The sequence below is a fragment of the Dysidea avara genome, chromosome 12, assembly GCF_963678975.1.
Source record: "Dysidea avara chromosome 12, odDysAvar1.4, whole genome shotgun sequence".
Classification (NCBI taxonomy): Eukaryota; Metazoa; Porifera; class Demospongiae; order Dictyoceratida; family Dysideidae; genus Dysidea; species Dysidea avara.
In genome coordinates, this window is record NC_089283.1 from 21,373,485 (window position 1) to 21,395,080 (window position 21,596).

General features: G+C 38.0%; 1 protein-coding gene across 6 annotated transcripts in view; it reads left to right on the forward strand.

The window, feature by feature from the left end:
• LOC136240576 (glutamine-rich protein 2-like) overlaps positions 1 to 13,379 on the forward strand; it is a 31,020-nt gene extending 17,641 nt beyond the window's left edge. For 4 of the 6 annotated variants that reach the window (XM_066031582.1, XM_066031585.1, XM_066031581.1 and 1 more), the window contains 4 exons: positions 1,976 to 2,153; positions 6,814 to 6,990; positions 10,176 to 10,217; positions 11,929 to 13,379. In XM_066031582.1, coding sequence (XP_065887654.1) covers positions 1,976 to 2,153; positions 6,814 to 6,990; positions 10,176 to 10,217; positions 11,929 to 13,262 — 1,731 coding nt within the window. In that variant the 3' untranslated portion in view covers positions 13,263 to 13,379. Of the gene's footprint in view, positions 1 to 1,111; positions 1,439 to 1,975; positions 2,154 to 6,813; positions 6,991 to 10,175; positions 10,218 to 11,928 lie in introns of all 6 variants that reach the window. The other 2 variants (XM_066031586.1, XM_066031583.1) reach the window with 2 other exon arrangements.
• The last annotated feature ends 8,217 nt before the right edge of the window (positions 13,380 to 21,596 follow it).

Genomic DNA, 21,596 nt, shown 5'->3' on the forward strand with positions numbered 1-21,596 from the left:
ACCATAAGATCCCTGTTTGAGCAGGCTGCTCGTATTGCTGTCTCCTGCTCATACAGGATTTTTAATTCTAGAGCCTCCCCAGACTGGGATCTATCGGTCTGCCTATACTGAACTTTTCTGCATGCTATAATTATTATTTTTGTATTGTAATTTAATAGTGTAAGTCTTGCCAGGGCTCCTGTACTGTCCATCCAGTGCATGCTACTCCTGAGTCTAGACCCCTGTACTTTATTGTCTTAAAATAAGACGTCTCTCTCCTCCAGTAACGTAACATTGTCTCTTCAACAAGTCTCAAAGATTGTATCTTACAATGAGGTTTACAGTCCGGTGTAATGCTAAGGGTGTGCTTTTAGTTAAGCATAAAAAGAATGGAAAAAGAATGGAATCCAAGACTAGTTTTAAGCACAGAACTTAATATTGGCTCAAGCAAGCTTCAAGACGATGTTCAGAGGTTAATTCATTGTCACTGTAGCATTTGATATTGGTTCCAAGTGGCTGATTGTAGTAAATGGTTGTTTTAAGACGAGCTTCTTTCAGTCCGTTTGTGATGTCACTGTAGCATTTGATATTGGTTCCAAGTGGCTGATTGTAGTAAATGGTTGTTTTAAGACGAGCTTCTTTCAGTCCGTTTGTGATGTCACTGTAGCATTTGATATTGGTTCCAAGTGGCTGATTGTAGTAAATGGTTGTTTTAAGACAAGCTTCTTTCAGTCCGTTTGTGAATCTGTTTCCCCAGTCCGTTCCATGTTTTAGTCATATCCTTAGTTTTAAGGGTGCACGTTTTTTCTACATAAATAAAGTGTCTGGTTTCTTTTAATGCAGTGTATACAAGTTCACTTGTGTTACTAAATAAAGACAATGTAAGGGAAATTAGGAATCATTATAATTAAAGTGCTGATGAAACAAGGAAGACCATTACCTGGCATGCAAATTTTAATCCCAACGTTAGCTATTCTGTTTACTGATAAATATATGGTCTAAAGTAAGGATTAAAAGGTGCTAATTTAATAGCTATTTATTATAACGACCTTATAAAATTCCTAATTTTCCATACACTTGCTGGTATTACAGATATATAATATTCCTATAATGTAACACTTTGACACCTCAGATCAAAGGAATTCCAGAAGATATATTTGCTATGTATACCTCAACACAGGGAGACATCTAAATGTACACTGGTGTACATTGAAATGTATCCCGGGAAAGTGGTTGCACTTCTAAAAGAGCAAGCTACTTTCATCAAGCAAGCATGACCTTGATGTGGATGAAGTAGTGGTACCGCCCTCTGTTTGTTTTATACAAGCTCAGACCGAAATCGATTGTGGGAATAAATTAATGCTCACGTGATGATTACCACAAATGGAAGTATTGCCACAAGAATCACTCAAATGAAGGAGTTTCAGCCATTCTACAAGTTGGGAAATGTTACTTAAAGGTGAGAACTAGTCTTACAGTGTATTCAAAAGTATTTCGGCACGTTTTTGAATGTGGACATGCCCACATTACGGACAACACAAGTTAACCACTCTATAACAAAGCCTACCCCTTTAGGTCTTTAGTATATGTTGTGATTAGTCTTTAAACAATGCAAAAGCATTAAAACACTCGTAAATTTCCCGAAATTAGCCTTACTCAACTTTTCCGTGATATCCGTAAGACTCGTCTGTTAGACTCTGTTTATTATAACAATTGTAGCTACAATGTTACTTGCTGCCTAACCATAATCAAATCTTTCAGGCATGCATATAAAACAAATCCAGTGATTACAATTGTGTTGGCATCAAGGCTATCACCCTAAATGGAAGTGTTACATATTAGCTGTAACATGGGCACTCGTGATTTGCCTAATATGTATGCCCACAGCTCCTCGGGCTTTGGGCATACATATCAGGTAAATCACTCATGCCCATGTTACAACTATAAATTATATATACTGGTTGTAATAGAATGGATTTCATGTCAATGTGCATAGGATGAATATGGACTAGACTACACTATGATTAGGATTAGAGATGATGTGCTACTACATTGTGAACCATTTGAACTGACTGATCAGTATGGAGTAGCACCAGAGGACCAAGTTGCAATACTACAGCATGCTGGGGGTGAACAACTTGGAATTTCTAATCATAATTGTAAGGATAAAATAGGTGAGTAAGTGTGCATTGTATGTATTGCATACACTATTGCTGCATGAGAAACAACCTTAACCATTTTGCAAAATACATGCAGGATTTATAAAGCCTAGTTTTAAACTATTTTGTGAATTTCAACAGCATAAATTTGCTCTTTGAACATTTTCATGATCAACTATACAGACCTTCAGCACTTGTGCTGTAAAGTCAATAAATACAGTAATGTCCAGTTGGTTCCACTTGGGGTACTTTGAGATAATAAAGTCACTCTCTAAGATCCCTATGGATACATATACTTGAAATTAACAAGGAGAAGACATCCTTGCCACCTGGCAGACTCCTGTAAGCATTCGAACATTAATCGGATGGCTGCAGGTTTGAGGCTGCCTAGGTCCAGTCATGGATTTTTTCAAGCATAATTTCTGTAACAACTTTAAATACGCTGTAGGACCAGGAGTCCTACAGACCTTCAGCACTTGTGCTGTAAAGTCTTAATAAATAGTACTTCATTTTGCAAGATTTCAATATACAGTATGATAGTACTGTATATCATACTAGTATATTTAAAATTATTAATTTGCGATAAAAGTAGTGAAACAAGAGGATGGTATTAGAGCATAGCTTGGCGGGAAAATCCCTACATTGGCATGTTATCATTTTGTTCAATGCCAACTCAAAACAATCCTCTGGTGGTTATTTGTAATGAGCATTGGTCCACTAGAAAGTATTAAGTGAAAAGGAAACTTTCACTGTACATGAGTGAAACTAATAATAATATGAAGGTGAACAAAACAGCAAATTTCAGTTTTGTCACAAACACACTTACCCACTTTTCATGCTAAAACTATATAGCCATGCTTACTGAGTCCTTCTGTGTGTCCATGGCCTATTAATAAGCCTGTATTCCACAGATCACCAACCACCCTACACCTCAAAGTTTTTATAAGTTGTCTTTGCCATTACACTATTGGCAGCAGCTCGGTATATTAAAGAAGCCGTATAACAATAAATTTACAGGATTCTGTTGTGTGAGCTCCTTTGGGCTTTGTTGTAGTGTTAGTCAAGGCTGAGGCAGCACTTCTTACCCTTAGAAGATTGTGCATAGCATCTCTGCATGGTGAGTACTTCTTCCTGTAAGTGCACAATCATGATTTGCTATTAGTGACCATACAAGCGCTCTCTCACAGAGACATAACGAAGTGATAGCACTGATACCAGAAATTATTCATATAGTTTCTACAAACCATTTCCTTTCCATGCAAAGCCTAAAATTGAGTGGAGTCAGTATTAGTCTTGTTAATTTAAATTAAAACTATTAATATTTTATAAGTACCATACAGGGGCGGATCCAGGGCATGACAAGGGTCATTTCATCTGCAAAAATAATCCTAGCAAGTTAAATGTGCTCATGGCCAGTCATGGGATGGTGTTGTAGATGCAAGTTTTAATATTCAGCAACTGTGCTTAATATATATGTACAATAGTAATCCAATGTTACATGCAGGTGATTGTTCTATTAGAGTATTTGATTGACTGCTCTATTAGAATATCTCGATATTTTATCATATTTTTGGGGGGAGGGGGGCGTGCCCCTATGCCCCTCGTTGGATCCTCTGCCATTGCCATAATTGTCTGACCAGATTGTGCAAGCAACATGGCTTCATGCTGCTGGTTTCCAATAAACATTGCAGCTATCTGACTTTGTTGTTGTGAATGATGTGTGTGTGCATGTAAGATTACCTACTCTACAGACTAGGTGTATATGATGTGGTGTGTGAAATAATTTGTTTGTGGGTAGCCATATGTACTCATACGTACATGTCCACAGCATAGATTTCTTCAGTGTGATATACTCAATGGATACATGAACAAATAACTCTGCACTACATAATTATCTGTTTTCTGACTTATCATTTATGCTACTCAGTGGCGGATCTAGATGGGTTTCTGGGGTTTCAACAGAAACCCCCTTTTAAATTTAGCTCAGTAAAATTCTAAATACATAAACAATGTTGTGTTGACAATTTGTCATAGCAAACAACTATATACCACTGCATTTCAGTAGCATGCATGCAGCTGCACTTAACTAACACCATTTATAGCTATTAAACCCTCGGTAACACTTCACTATTCATCTCCCACTGCATTAAAAATGATCGAGATACTCTAATAGAGCATCAAGTAACTACTCTAATACCATACCTGTTTCACTGCCCGTACAAAAGTCTCAATAGTAGCAGTGAAATTTATCCCGTATTTCACTGACAGCAGTGAAAAAGTTGTAATTGCAATTTCATTGGCTAGAATTTATGTTAACAATGTAGCGCCAATTAGTGTCGACGCGTGTTTAGTACATAGTGACAAATTGCGTACATAGCAAAGCTAATGCAGCATATGCAGCGAGTATGGTATTAACTGGGAATAGCATGGGTAGCAGTGAAATTTGGGATAAATACCACTCTTGTTGTATTGGAAATGGTAAATTTCACTCGGCTTCGCCTCGTGAAATTTATCCCCATTTCCAATACAACACTCGTGATATTTATCCCAAATTTCACTGCTACCCATGCTATTACTAGTACTAATAGAGCAATCAAAGCTACAGCTTGTAGTCACCATATTATTTGCCCTATAGTTAGCTATAGTATTTAGTAACTATTTACAGTTTGAAGCATTGGATTTATTGTAATTGCTAATTAAAAATAGCCTAAAATCCGATCTCAGAGCATCTAAAATCTCAAAATTTTCTGGAGAATTGCCTTATTTAGCTATGCCAACTTTCAGAAACCCCCTTTTAAAAATCCTAGATCTGCCACTGCTACTGTGTAATACCAGTAAGCCAATCATATGCTTAGTATAATATTGTAGTTTGTAGTCCATTCACTTCTGGAAAACTGCATGTGATTCTTCTTATTGTGTACGGTCTTGGTTGAAATAATAAATGCACAACCACTGACTGTTTAACTTATAATTATATATGCTTGTCAGAGTTCCATGCTTGTGACAGGTAGCTAGCTCAGTATAGCATCTTGTGTGTTCATGAGCACTGCATGAGGATGTTAATGTGATGACAATGACTAAGAGTCCTGAGACTACAACTACACATGTAGTATGAGAATAGCTGCTCAATATTAGAAATAATATAGAGCAGACACGTAAATACTCTAATAATGCAGTCAAGTGTATCTGGTAACAAGTACTAACAACCAAGCTTGCACTGAACTTGACAGCTATTAAAGACACTAATGTGAATTGCCCTATTTGCAACAATTGTCATTATCAAATCCATTACTGGATGAATAAAAGTACACAAACTAGATGAATAAAAGATCGAAATTTTTAAAATGGGAATAGGGATTGCTGAAAAAAGCCATGAAACAAGAGGGGATTTCTGGGAATCACAAATCCCTATTTTGACTCATCTCAAAACAATGGAGCAGGTAACTACAATGTATGACAGAGAGTCAAATTGGGGATTTGTGGTTTACATTACCACCCCAGCGATCCCTTCTTGCTTTTCTCGGCGATCCCTATTCCCCTTTTTATTAATCTGGTAATATGGAGTCTGAAACATGTAACTGAAATGTTGAAGAATGCAGAAAAAATCCCAGATCAAGTCACCACTGGGTCTGGGATTTTTTTTGCATTCTTCAATGTTTCAGTTACATGTTTCAGACTCCCTGTATTGACAGGCTTTAGTGTTCTCACAGGTCCCTAGTGGGATAGCATTTAATAAAACTCCCTTGATAGTAGTGTTGCACCGATAATCGGATTGGTTATCGGAAAAACCATATATCGGCTGTATTTTTGTATATCGGTATCGGATCACTTGCATGATGGAAAAAGTAGCAGATACAGATATATGTTTTCATAGAGAAATACAAGCTTGTGTGCTTCAAACGATGTTAATAAACACCTTGAGTTGCATTACAATGTTATTACTGCTTAAATATAATGTCAGCTATTGTTGTAGCGCTACTGCCACTATAAATGAACTAAATTGGTCTTTAAAAAGTAACATTTGGTGGAAGATAGCCTTGCAGTACCATATCGGATCGGCTATGTTTATCGGCTTGAAAATATTATCCAATATCGGTTATCGGAATATCGGTCAAATCTCATATCGGTGCAACACTACTTGATAGCAAGAAGTCAATGATTAAGTAGAAGTTGACTGCAGAGAAGATCACAGATCCTGGCTGTTGTGGCTCCTCTGGTGCATGCCTAGACTGCATGTTGCAGGGGATCAAGTCACCACTGGGTCTGGGATTTCTTCTGCATTCTTCAACGTTTCAGTTACATGTTTCAGACTCCCTGTATTCACAGGCTTTAGCCTTCTCATGGGTCCCTGGTGGGATAGCATTTAATAAAGGGATTAAGAGCCTTTTAGAAATGCACTATTTTTGTCATAAATATTCCTAGGGGTATGGTAGGGTACCATCATATATGCTGTCAAACTTCATCTCATTTTCTTCATGCAGCCTACAGCGTTTTTGTTTTCATCATTGCATCCTTTTGTATAGTAAAACATGAATAGCTCATAATGCTTTACCTGATTTACATACCACAATGGATTTCTTGGCTGTGCAACACACTGATACACTATCATACATCTTGATTATTACTATTTTTGTTAAGTGATAAGTGGTAAATAATGTAACTGTGTACTTTGCAGGGTTTCTAGTGTATTATGTAGCAGACACTGATCGTGGCTCATCAGGTGCACCAGTTCTGAGAATGATTGATCGAAAATATCGTGTTGTGGCTATTCATCGTGGTGTAGAAGTTTTAAACTATGGATCACTTCTCTCAGAAATTATTTATCATGTTCAAAATATGGAAATAAGTCCAGGTATAACTTAAATATTTGTGTGTATACTGGGGAGTCGATTGTCTGAACCTCAATTATCCAAACAATTGATTATCCAAATGCCAAAGGGACTGCTCAATTGGAGTATTTTGTCAACCAGTGTATGTAGTAGACAAACTGATATGTATTTTAAGGATGAATGCAATGGGTAGTTGGAAAAGGCAGATACAGTCGGACACGGGCGCAGACATGGACACGGATATTTTAAAAATACACTTTTAAATTACCTAACGTTTTTACAGCAGCATTCGCTTCCAGATCCAGGCGTCAATCTTGTCATAGCGCTTATCCATTTGTAAGCGCATATGCGATGGATAGACTAGCACTCTAAAGACCATATAGTGTTGTACACATGCTCTAGAAATCTAATTCAGTGTCATAGAGATTAAGCTGGAATGTCCCCACATGTCCCAGCTTAATCTCGTAGGCCAGGTCCTTGAAACCCTTAACGCTTGGTATAAGCACCTGTGCCTTATACTAAAAGGCATAAGATTGTGGATTTGGCCTGCTAAGCTAAGTTGCATGGGGCATACAAGCTAATCTCTACAATTATATAACTCTGTATTAGACTTTAGAGCATGTGTACAACACTATATGGTCTTTGGCATTCTGTGGAGTGCTGGTCTAGTCCTTCACATGTGTGCTTATAAATGGATAAGCACTATGACAAGATCGACGCCAGGGTCTGGAAGGGAAGACTGCTGTAAAAACAACGGTAGGTATGAAAAATAACTGTTATATAAATGTAATAGTGCTTTTTGAAAATGTCTGTGTCCGCGTCCGTGTCCATGTCCGATCGTATCCACCCTTTCCAACTACCCGAATGCAATGGTGGATAGGGCATTTGGGGCATACCGTAAAGTCGGGTTGTTAAGCGCATGCGCTTATAATTTTCGGAGAAAACTTTTTGTAAAAATCATACTATCTGTTAGGCGCATACGCCTAATAAATAATTATGGTGAGTGTAACATGGAATTGCTACGTTGTAATAGAGTAGTTAATAGTTTGTACTGGTCACCACGCCAGTATGTAAGGATATTTGACTCCATTTCCGGGTGAATTCCTTCATGATGAACGAAATTATCACTATCCAGATGGCTGATTTGCTGTATAAATAGTGAAGAGAGAACTCAAGGAAGACGTAAGCGCTTGAGGAGACATTAATTTTTCAGTACTTTCAGCTTTTCTTGCCGTTTCTTGCTGTGTGTAGCTCTATCATCACATTTTGCCGTGTGCGCTTATCATCCATGGTTAATTACAAGAAATGTTATGCGCTTAACAAATAATATGCGCTTAACAGATACATGCGCTTAACAACCCGACTCTACGGTATGCCCCCTCCCCTTGTGAAGGAACCATAGCCAACTTCTTTTGATACTTTGTCAGGCCAAAATACATGCATATTACTACAAACTCACCTGAAATAATCAAATCAAAGTCAAAGCAGCTGTCAGACTGTCATTCAGAACTTTCATGCATACTAAGCGCCTCTAAAATAGTTATTGTGTTGTTGGTTTTAAAGATATTCATAGCCTTTTAAACAGCTTTAAAGATTTCAAAACCACCTGCAAAGGCCAAAATGGCAAAAATCAACAGTGAGACACTACTAAGAGGTATCTGCTGCAGCAACTAACTGCTCTCCCCAATCATCTACAACTTAGCCTGTTTGTGCACCTCCCCTTGCCAACGCCTGGATCCGCCTCTGGAATGAATGTTTGATTTTACATACTTTCAATTATGCAATCACCCTTCCCCCCATATTAGTTCAGATAATCAACTCTCCATGGTATATAGTCTCAAACTGACTAAATGACAGAGTTGTGCATTTCTTCCTTTAATTTAACAATACAGGAGTAAACTGACATGATAACATTTCTCAACCCCCCATTATCTGCTTATGTTGTGTTGACAGTCAGGCATAAGATTCATTAATTGCATTATTAGATGCAATGGTGTGAACACTGTACCTTGAGTTAAATCTTATAGGACTACATGAATGTAATGTTCTGCTATCTTGTTAAGTTTAGAAAACAGGAAGTCTTCAACAACAGCTGGGGGAAAGTCCTATGAGCAATCACTATGTTTAAACTATGTACTAGTGCTGGGCGGTATACCAGATATACCGGGATACCGGTATTATCACCAAACCAGTTCAAAGGTATTCACTTTCAAATATACCAGTAATGTTGGCATGAATTCCATTGGGTGTATTATGCTATGAGGGAAGCCAGGCATCAGGTGTTTGGCATTTAATTAAGTTACGTGTTGGTGACCACAGGTCCTGCCTAACAGTAAACTGTGAGGGGTAGTTGGAAAAGGCAGATATGATCGGACGCGGACATGGACGTGGACATGGACACGAACATTTTCAAAAAGCACTTTTACATTTATATAAGTTATTTTTCATACCTAATGTTGTTTTTACAGCACTCTTTACTTCCAGACCCGGGCGTCAATCTTGCCATAGCGTTTATCCATTATAAGCGCATGTGCGAAGGACTATAGACCAGCATGCGCCAAAGACCATATTATAGTGTTGTACACAGTCTAATACAATTGTAGATATTAGCTTGTATGCCCCTTAGCTTAGCAGGCCAAATCCACAATCTTATGCCTTTTAGTATAAGGTGCAGGTGCTTATACCAAGTGTTGAGGGTTTCAAGGACCTGGCCTACGAGATTAGGTTGGGACATGCCAGCTTAATCTCTATGACACCGAATTAGAATTCTAGAGCATGTGTTCAACACTATAATATTATGGTCTTTAGAATGCTAGTCTATCCATCGCACATGCACTTATAAATGGATAAGTACTATGACAAGATCGACGCCTGGGTCTGGAAGCGAATGCTGCTGTAAAAAACAACGTTATGTATGAAAAGTAACTGTTTTGTAAATGTAAAAGTGTATTTTAAAAACATCCGTGTCCGACCGTATCCGCCTTTTCCAACTACCCAACTGTGAGGTTTCGGGTTACACTGTAATGCCAGCCTACTTGTATCAACTTGTTTTCTCAATACCAGATACCGGGAGCAAAAATGCAATACCACCCAGCACTACTATGTACTACTAAATCTTGTATGCTCTATGTTTTGTCTTGGTGTTCATGTATAAAATGTCCAGCATATTATGGATGTGTGTGCTTTAGTCCACTTTATTGTTTCATAGGCTCAATGACTACGTCAAAAATGGTTGATGACTTTAAAAAGCGTACGTTGTTAAATGTGGCAGTATATACATGTCCATGTGTATTGAGCTGGTTGCTTTGTTGCTTAAAGGAAGGTAGACATGAAAAGGTCAAAAATAATGGTTATCATCTGCAATAAATTGGAGTAGAAATATACATATATACTCCTGAAGTGATTTATTGACTGGAAAATGGCGTTCGTGTTTTTTTTTTCCTTGTAAAGAAATTAATTTATACCTTCAAAACTCCATCAGCTGTATTATCAAGAATGTGTCATGCTGCCAAGAAAGCCAGCGTGTCACACAGTGGGTGTGCTGACAGGAAAAAATTACAATTTTCAGGCATATGTATTCATTTACCATATAGAATGATTTTTACGCTGCAAATGTCCTTCACCTCAACATTCCACATACCAAGTTTGAACAAAATTTCCATTTACATTCATGAAATATGAGCCCTCGAGCCAGGTTTGGTTTAATTTCTTCATTTTTGCATTAATAGCATTGTTATTATAAAACTAGACATTGGGTGACCTGCAGTTCGAATCCTGGGGTTGGAGGGATTTATTTCCTTACTTTGGCCCCTTTTCTGTTACACCTTTTCAGTCAGTCAGGAAGTTAAGTCATTAGGTCTAAGTCCCTGAAATTAGGTTAGGTAATCCTAAGGCTGCAGCACATGTTGCTGTCAGACCTTCAGTGCTGGTCACTGTAAAGTGCTAATAATAAATAAATAAATTATCATTACAGCTATTTCTTGGCCACCACCTTTGATTTCTCAACCTTTTTACCAAGGCTTTTGAGGACTGCACCTAACAAATCTTCGATGTTTTTGCATGAATCCCATTATGACCTAGCAACCAAGTGGTATTTATTATTAGTAGAATAAACAAGCCACCAAACAAGTTAGCAGCAACTTTTAGGTTCCCTCCTTGTGCTTTAATCTAAACCAAACTTCATTGTGGTCAATAAACTACAAGCCACATAACTAATTCGGGCTGTCCAGACAATGGAGGTGCCTGGATAATAGAGGTCCGGATAAGGGAGGTTCCACTGTAGTTCACACTAATGTACTTTTCTAATAAATGTTAAAAAGTGGAATGCACAATCTATAAAGAAAATTTATGCAAGTTTAACAGCCCCATTTCTCAGTATAGGTTGGGAACCCAGACTGAGGTTCTTTGTGCATTTAGAAACCTTGCTTCACTCAATTTCTAAACCATGAAGAACCGGAGGCATGGTTCCTAACTGACTTAGAACATGACTTGGTGTTTAATTTTAACTGCATTATATTTTTTGAAACCCACAATCAAAAACAAATTTCATAACTAGGTTTTAAGTACATTTTGCTAAATACTACACAGTGAATGTGCTTGAAGTCTGAATAAATTACTCAGCAGGTTTCTACCAACTCAAGGAGGTTTCTAATATGCCAATTAAGAGGTTTCTTAGTGATATTAGAGATCTCATTAAAGATCAAAGCATACTATATATGCATGTCATTTTCTAGTCTGAAATTGATAAAACTCTATATGCCATCTTGTTTTGTCAACTCATTAGGGATGTGAATATCTATTTTTGTAACCAATAGAAATTTGGAAGTGGTGCAAACTATGCAGGAGACATTCACAAATGTGTAACATTTATAGCCATCCTCTCACATAAACCATGCTAGCAGTAGCATTATAATTATTATATAGGATGTGACATTATTATATAGGATATGAATTTTGTATAGGCCAATTACAGCCTGTAGCTGTCATACCACAGCATGGTCCACAACAACCAGATCAACCAGAACCTGATGGACCACAACGTGGTCATCAACAACCTGCTGTACCACAACGTCAACCTGCTGTACCACAACTTGGTCAACATCATCCTGCTGTACTACAACCTGGTCAACAACAACCTGCTGTACTACAACTTGGTCAACATCAACCTGCTGTACTACAACCTGGTCAACAACAACCTGCTGTACCAAAACTAGGTCAACATCAACCTGGTGTACTACAACCTGGTCAACAACAACCTGCTGTACCACAAGTAGGTCAACATCAACCTGCTGTACTACAACCTGCTGTACTACAACCTGGTCAACAACAACCTGCTGTACCACAAGTAGGTCAACATCAACCTGGTGTACTACAACCTGGTCAACAACAACCTGCTGTACCAAAACTTGGCCAACACCAACCTGCTGTACCACAACCTGCTCAACAACAACCTGCTGCACCACAGCATCAACCTGCTGTACCACAACTTGGGCAACATCAACCTGCTGTACTACAACCTGGTCAACAACAACCTGCTGTACCACAACTAGGTCAACATCAACCTGCTGTACTACAACCTGGTCAACAACAACCTGCTGTACCACAAGTAGGTCAATATCAACCTGCTGTACTACAACCTGGTCAACAACAACCTGCCGTACCAAAACTTGGCCAACATCAACCTGCTGTACCACAACCTGCTCAACAGCAACCTGCTGTACCACAATTTGGTCAACCTGCTGCACCACAGTGCAATCAACAACAACCTGCTATACCACAACATGGTCAACAACATGGTCAACAACAACCTGAGCCTGGTGGACTACACCGTCCTATACCACAACAACAACCTGTCATGCAACAACCAGCTGTACCACAATGTAATCAACAACAACTTGCTATACCACCACTTGGTCAAGAACAACCTGCTGTACCACGCAGTAATCAACAACCACCTGCTGAACCACAACCTCCTATAGGTGTGCGACAACCCACTACCCAACAATCAATCATGACAGTCATCCATAGGATTTATCCTGATATGAGGAAATATATAAACATATCATCACTCTATCCCTACTTAAATAAGTATGGAATTTTGACAAGAGAGGAAAGAGCAAAACTGATAAATCCATATACAAGTCAAATAGAAAAAATAGATGAACTTTTGAAATTGATGGGTGCCAAGAGCCCTAGCAGTCAAAGTGATTTTTTAAAAGCCATTAAAGATGCCAGGGAGCATACAGGGCATAAAGAGATATGCAAACTTCTCAGGGAAAAGGGTTTACGTATATAATTTATAGCTGTATAGTTTTTGTACTTTAGTAGCCTGTTCATAGAGCTTTTAGGAACCTAACTTTTTGCAATGAGTATTTTTTTAGCTGAAAAAAGAAGTCAGTTCATTATTTATAAATATAGTGCATAAATGAACAGAACACACAGGTAGTAGTAATACAATTGTAGTCTCAGATGAATAATTGAAAAACGTAGGTGCAGGCATAATGTAGTCTTGCTAGCCAGACATGTCATGAAAGTGACATGAGTAATTTTGAATTGAGAAGTGACATTTAATCACTTCTGACTACACTTAGAAGTTACACATACACTTGATTTTCCTTAATTGACTAAAAGTTTAAAAGAGATAATCTGGCTAGCAATGCAAGATGGACTCAATTTGCATTCTCCAGGCTTAAATCAATGTCCGTAATGGTATACTCGATCTGGTCTATGTATAAGTAGTATTATAAATAATTATATTGGTAAACAAAATGGGTCTTTCACCCATTGGTGACCTTAGCACAGTACTTCAAAAGCCTTCCCATCAGTAGTCTCCATGTCTCCATTCTGTTATTAGCATTCTGATTCCTGCACATTTATAGGTACCAGTGCTAGCAGGTAGTAGAAAAATTTTAAAAATTGGCTAGTTCAAACACATTATATGCTTACTGTCAATTGATTAACTATATAGCTGGAATCGAATATGATAACAGATTACACCATATATAGCTAAGAACACACACTGCTGCTGTGTAATATAGTGAAACCTCACTTAGTGGCCACCTCTTTAATAAAACCACCTCATTTTTTGAGGCCAAACTTTGGTGGCACTAATACTAAGGTCTCACTGTATTATATTGCTACCCTGTACACAATTATTATCTGTCAAATTAAAGTTGCTGCTATCATCATTAATCTCAGCTTCTTCATCAATGTGATCCAGGCTCTCTGAAATACTGGTGTCCTGTAATACTTGGTGTTCTGGGCCTCTGGTGCAGTTGTTACTTGAAATTTCTGCTTCTGTAGCTGGCTGGTATCCCAGAGTCTCGATCACCTTTAGGAATGATAATGACATCACTGTCTTCATCTTGTGCCTCCTGTGAACAATATGACATTCTGTAAAAACTAAGGTGCACATCATGAGCTTATTAATAAAACCACCATTACTGAAATCATATCTATATCCCTAGCTAAGTGAATCAGTGAAACTACGGACCTCGGACAACTTTGTGGCATACATATAGTCAGCCAAATTTAGACAGTTTATTGAGTTAACACACAGCACATGCACAAGGAGATTGCTGAGCAGCTTATTTATGGGTCATTCCATGCCAAATCAAAAAAATCCCAGATGAGCCCCATTCAATTTTCATACAAACACAGACCCTATCAAAAAAACTGATACCAAAACGTAGCTTATCTCCCTTTAAATTACAGTGTATGACCACTCAAGAGTCTTTTAAAAATTTCACCTAGTTTACACATCTTTATGGTCATAACTTTGTAATTTAAAGACTTTTGAAATGCTTATTAAATTCTCTTTCAAGTGATATATAATTACTCAAAGGAATGATCAAAATGTGGCCTTTTCCTTTGATCTCAAATTTTAAAATGTATTTTTAAGTGTTTTTAATTTCTTATTTACATATTGTCCTATAGCCCATCATTCACCACTGTCAATTTTGTATTATAATGTGCAGCCTTGTAATTATCCCAGCTATTTCTATGGTACAAGTATATGTACACATAATGGTGACATCACTAATTGCACTGATTAGAATGCCAATTTGAAATATTAAACTTTATGACATCAAGACACACGATAGTGTGTCGTGCGGCCCAAGAAGCCGGCGCGCCACACTGAGTATATTTACAGGAAGAAAGTAAACGCGATTTTCACACCTTTTTAGCTCCGTGATTCCTTATCCGATTGAAACCACAGTTGCTACAGACGTGCCGGCTAGGTAGGGGAGTCCTCATTCCAACTTTAAAGAAAATCGCTCCATCCATTTCCGAGATACGATCGGCCAAAGTTTGGGGGTTTTTTCTTCGTTTTTTTCTTCTTCTTTTCGCACACTTTGCAAAATCCGCCATAAAACACGAATTCGTGCTCCAATCGGGCTGAACTTTGACACACTTAAAGGGCTCATTAAGGCGAATCTCAGTACCAAGTTTGATAGGAATCCGATGAACATTCACTGAGTTATGACCGATTATTTTCGTAAAATAAGGTCGAAGGTCTGTCACGCCCACAGGGTGAACCGCTTGAAGGAATGAGCTGAAAATTGCTATATAGATGGAGTAACTATCGTAGGAGTGCCTTTTTGTGGTTTGAAAGGAATTCAGTTAAAGGCATCGAGATATGACACAAAACCCAACCTGTGTCACAATTACGCGATCGATTTTTATGAATAAAAAAACTATTAGTTTTCACGCCTACTAGGCAAACCGCTTAGAGCAGTGAGCTGAAAATCGGAGTGAAGCTGGAATAATCATCATAGAAAGTCCTTGCAGTAGTACAGAAGAATCGGATTACAAACCACTGAGTTATGATTCCAAAGCCAACTACGTGTAACATATGCGAGATCGAGATACTCTAATAGAACAGTCACCCTAATAGAGCATTCAGCTAATTTATTTACTCCATTATAGAATTGTATTACATTGCAAGTTATTCTGTAGGGAGTTCAGCTGCAAACAGTTAATCTTATAGACAGTTCAGCAAGAAGCAAGTCACCCTATAGAGAGTTCAGCTACAGATATATCGCTGTAGTGATTCAGAAGAATCAGAACATTACAAGTCACACTGAAGAGAGTTCAGCTATAAACAAGTCATGCACCCTGTGGAGAGTTTGGCTACACTCTCTAGAGAGTTCAGCTGCAAACAAGTCACTGTGGAGAGAGTTCAGCTACAAAGAAACTACCCTGTAGAGAGTTCATCTATACAAACAAGTTAACCTATAGAGACCAGCTGCAAACAAGTAACCCTGTAGAGATTTCAGCTACAGACAAGTCACTTTATAGTTTATACAATGTTCAGCTACAAGTAAGTCACTCTGTAGAGAATTCAGCTACATACAAGTCACTCTGTAGAGAATTTTGCTACAAACAAGTCACAGTGTAGAGAGTTCAGCAACCAAAAAACCACATGTAAAGAGTTCAGCTATACAAACAAGTTACTCTGTAGAGAGAACAGCTAGAAACAAGAGAGAGCTCAGTTAAAGAAGTTGCCCTGTAGAGATCTCAGCTGCAAAGAAACCCTGTAGAGAGATCAACTACAAACAAATCACCCTGCAGAGTGTTCAGCTATAAACAAATCACCCTGTAGAAAGTTCAGGTACATACAAATCACCCTATATAGAGTTCAGCTACAAAAAAATCACTCTGTAGAGAGTTCAGCTACAAACAAGTTACCCTACAGTGAAATCAGTTTGAAACAAGAGATTTCAGCTACAAGCAAATCAACCTGTAGAGAGTTCAGCTATGAACAGATCATCCTGTAGAGAGTTCAGCTATACAAGTCACCCTGTAGAGAGATCAGCTAGAAGAAGTCACCGTCTACAGAGATCAGCTAGAAGCAAGTCACCTTGTAGAGAGTTCAGTGACAAAGAAACAATCCTGTAGAGAGTTCAGCTAAAAACCAATTACCCTGTAGAGAGTTCAGCTACAAATAAATCACCCTGTAAAGAGATCAGCTACAAACAAATCACCTTGCAGTGAGTTCAGCTACAAACAAATTACCCTGTAGAGAGATCGGCTACAAACAAAACACCGTGTAGAGACTTCAGCTACAAACAAATCAACCTGTAGAGATTTCAGTTACAAACAAATCACCGACTGTAGAGAGATCAGCTACAACCAAATCACCCTTTAGAGAGATCAGCTACAAACAAATCACCCTGTAGAGAGATCAGCTACAAACAAATCACCCTGTAGAGAGTTCAGCTACAAACAATTCACCCTCTGGAGAGAGTTAAGCTACAAACACACCACCCTGTAGAGAGATCAGCTACAAACAAAACACCGTATAGAGACTTCAGTTACAAACAAATCAACCTGTAGAGATTTCAGTTACAAACAAATCACCCACTGCAGAGAGATCAGCTACAAACAATCACCCTGTAGAGAGATCAGCTACAAACAAACCACCCTGTAGAGAGTTCAGTTACAAACACATCACCCTGTAGAGAGATCAGCTACGAACAAATCACCTTGCAGTGAGTTCAGCTACAAACAAATTACCCTGTAGAGAGATCAGCTACAAATGAAACACCGTGTAGAGACTTCAGCTACAAACAAATCAACCTGTAGAGATTTCAGTTACAAACAAATCACCCACTGTAGAGAGATCAGCTACAAACAATCACCCTGTAGAGAGATCAGCTGCAAACAAATCACCCTGTAGAGAGTTCAGCTACAAACAAATCACCCTGTAGAGAGTTCAGCTACAAAAAAATCACCCTGTAGAGAGTTCAGCTACAAACAAATCACCCTGTAGAGAGTTCAGCTACAAACAAATCACCTTGCAGTGAGTTCAGCTACAAACAAATTACCCTGTAGAGAGATCAGCTACAAACAAAACACCTTGTAGAGACTTCAGCTACAAACAAATCAACCTGTAGAGATTTCAGTTACAAACAAATCACCCACTGTAGAGAGAGCAGCTACAACCAAATCACCCTGTATAGAGAGATCAGCTACAACCAAATCACCCTGTAGAGAGATCAGCTACAAACAAATCACCCTCTAGAACGATCAGCTACAAATAAATCACCCTGTAGAGAGTTCAGCTACAAACAAATCACCCTGTAGAGAGTTCAGCTGCAAACAAATCACCCTGTAGAGAGATCAGCTACAAACAATCACCCTGTAGAGAGATCAGCTACAAACAAATCACCCTGTAGAGAGTTCAGCTACAAACAAATCAACCTGTAGAGAGATCAGCTATATAGACACTAGACACAATATAGGGAATTCGGTTACAAGCAAATCACCCTGTAGAGAGATCAGCCACAAACAAATCACCTTGCAGTGAGTTCAGCTACAAACAAATTACCCTGTAGAGAGATCGGCTACAAACAAAACACCTTGTAGAGACTTCAGCTACAAACAAATCACCCACTGTAGTGAGAGCAGCTACAACCTAAATCACCCTGTAGAGAGATCAGCTACAAACAAATCATCCTGTAGAGAGTTCAGCTACAAAAAAAAATCACCCTGTAAAGAGATCAGCTAGAAATACATCACCCTGTAGAGAGTTCAGCTACAAACAAATCACCTTGTAGAGAATTAAGCTACAAATAAATTACCCTGTAGAGAAATCAGCTACAAACAAATCACCTTGTAGAGAGTTCACTTACAAACAAATCTACCCGTAGAGATATCAGTTACAAACAAATCACCCCCTGTAGAGAGATCAGATCACCCTGTAGAGAGTTCAGCTATAAACAAATCACCCTGTAGAAAGTTCAGGTATAAAAAAATCACCCTATAGATAGTTTTGATACAAACAAATCACCCTGTAGAGTGTTCAGCAAGATAACAGTCACCCTGCAGAGACATCAGGTTACCCTATAGAGAGGTCAGCTAGAAGAAGTCACCTTGTAGAGAGTTCAGCAACAAAGAACCCACTCTGTAGAGAGTTCAACTAGAAACTAGTTATCCTATACAGAGATCAGCTATATGTAGAAACAAGTTATCCTGTAGAGAATTCAGCTACAAACAAATCACCCTGTAGAGATTTCAGCTACAAACAGATCATCATCCTGTAGATAGTTCAGCTATAGATACAAGTCACCCTGTAGTAGGAGAAGTCACCTTGTAGAGAGATCAGCTAGGAACAAGTCACCTTGTAGAGACCAGCTACAAAGAAACCATCCTGTAGAGAGTTCAGCTACCAACAAATCACCCAGAGAGTTCAGCTATGACCAGATCACCCTGTAGAGAGATCAGCTAGATGCAAGTCACCTTGTAGAAAGTTCAGCTACAAAGAAACCATCCTGTAGAGAGTTCAGCTACAAACAAATCATCCTGCAGAGAGTTCAGCTGCAAATAAATTACCCTGTAGAGAGTTCAGCTACAAACAAATCACCCTGTAGAGTGTTCAGCTAGATAAAAGTCACCCTACAGAGAGATCAGGTCACCCTATAGACAGATCAGCTAGAAGAAGTGATCTTGTAGAGAGTTCAGCTACAAAGAACCCGCTCTGTAGAGAGTTCAGTGACAAAGAAACTATCCTGTAGAGAGTTCTTCTACAAACAAATCGCCCTGTAGAGAGTTCAGATGCAAACAAATCACCCTGTAGAGAGTGCAGCTACAAACAAATCAACCTGTAGAGAGTTTAGCTACATTTCAAGTCCCTTAGTAGAAAGATCAGCTGCGAACAAGTTATCCAGTAGGGAATAATAGACATGTAATAAATATATTTATATAATTACTGATAAAATCAAAAACAGTTGAAGTATTAAAAATCTGCTCTGTCTTTGTATTCTTTCTGTGGTAAAGAAATAGGATAGGTTAAAAAAGCCCCAAAGCCAGCCTATGGCCAGCTTTGGGGTATACAAATACAAAAAGAAGTGATATCTAATCAAAAACAGCCAAGCTGCAAAAAAAGATGCGGCCCCTAAAAAGGCCAAGGTGAAAAAGATGTGAAATCCAAGGTGGCGGCCAAGAAATGGCTGTGATGGTAGGTTAATGGTAAAAATTTTAATAACGACAATTCAGGTGAATTTGGTGCCGCTTGGTCTTGGCACAAAATTCACCTGAATTGTCGTTATTAAAATTTTTACCATTAACTTACCATCACAGCCATTTCTTGGCCGCCACCTTGGATTTCACATCTTTTTCACCTTGGCCTTTTTAGGGGCCGCACCTTTTTTACAGCTTGGCTGTTTTTGATTAGATATTTACTAGCTGCTATTTTATCATGTAGTGTTCAGTGCTAATTGTTGATATGTATAAACACTGTTTCATTTATGTAGCTGGTTTTGAATGCTTGCAAACAAAAATGTGATGTCACATAGCTGCATTTTGTGTTAAAACAAGCATCTTTACTTCAAAATATGGTCATCTACAGTATATAGGTACAGTTAATTTCCTCTATGATCAGAATGATTTTACTATTCAAAACCAAGTATGTTAATTCACCTGTTTGTTTAGCCCACCTCTGACAAAGGTTACCAGCAGGTCAACTTTCAAAAGAATCAAACTGACCAGATATTCAGAGTAACATTATCCATATATAGCTAAATTCCTGTTTTAAAATTTTTCTCATGAAATTGCAGGAACTCATGTGCTAAAGCTCATATTAGTGAGAATAGCTGAAGGATAATTGATACTTGAATTTATACAATTGATTATAATTTACCCATATACTCACAATCACTTCCAGTAGTTAAAATTGAGCTAGGGCAACATGTTTTCTAAATAGTTAATTCAAGTCAGAAGGATATGGCTGGTTTAAAGTTTAATTGCATAATATTAAGCTGTTAGTTGTTCAAATACCTCTTTGACAATTGTACTACCAGCTGCAGAATTACATATATAATAAGCTATAGTGAGTCGTGACCCTGATATACACTATATTATAGTACTACCATACAGTATAACCGAAAGTTATGTATCTTACATCCATGTTGTCAACATTGCAGTGGCCCAGCACTGAGACACAACTCAAGGAAACTCGTTTGATAATGTTTTACAAAATTAATTATCCACGAAATTGTTAATATTCCACTACCTGTTTATATTTGTCAGCCATCAAGACCTTCAAGGGAAAACCATCTCAAATACACACAGCCAGCAGTCTATGTAGATCCTTACAAATTTAGCTCTTACCCTTCCACAATCAAGCTCTGGAACAATTTACCATCACATATTGTTGATTGTAGCTCGTTAGATGATTTTAAGGATAAGATTAGAATGTATTTTAATTGATAATGACTTTATTTCCTTCCTCTCCCTTCCCCCAATTGTAATAAACCCAGTCATACAATTATGATTATATTATTATTATATTATCTTCATTTAATGTTATTGTCCTTATAAGTATGTTAAAATGTTAAATAAACAACATTTACAAAAGTCTTATAAGAAGTTGGGATCTTCTGAGATGCGTACAATTCAATCATGGCCCAAATGTGAGCTTTAAAACTGGTTTGGAATTACTCAGAGTTGAATAAGCTGTAACTGATGTTTGCAATTCATCTACTAGGTATATCCCAACAATCAGAGTGGTCTTTGTCAATTTCACAAGAATAGTAGAGCGGCTAAGCAACAATTTTTGATGAAATCGTTCACTTTGTGATAAAAGCACCAAATTTTCTGTGGAAGTTGAGTAAGGTATACTAAATCA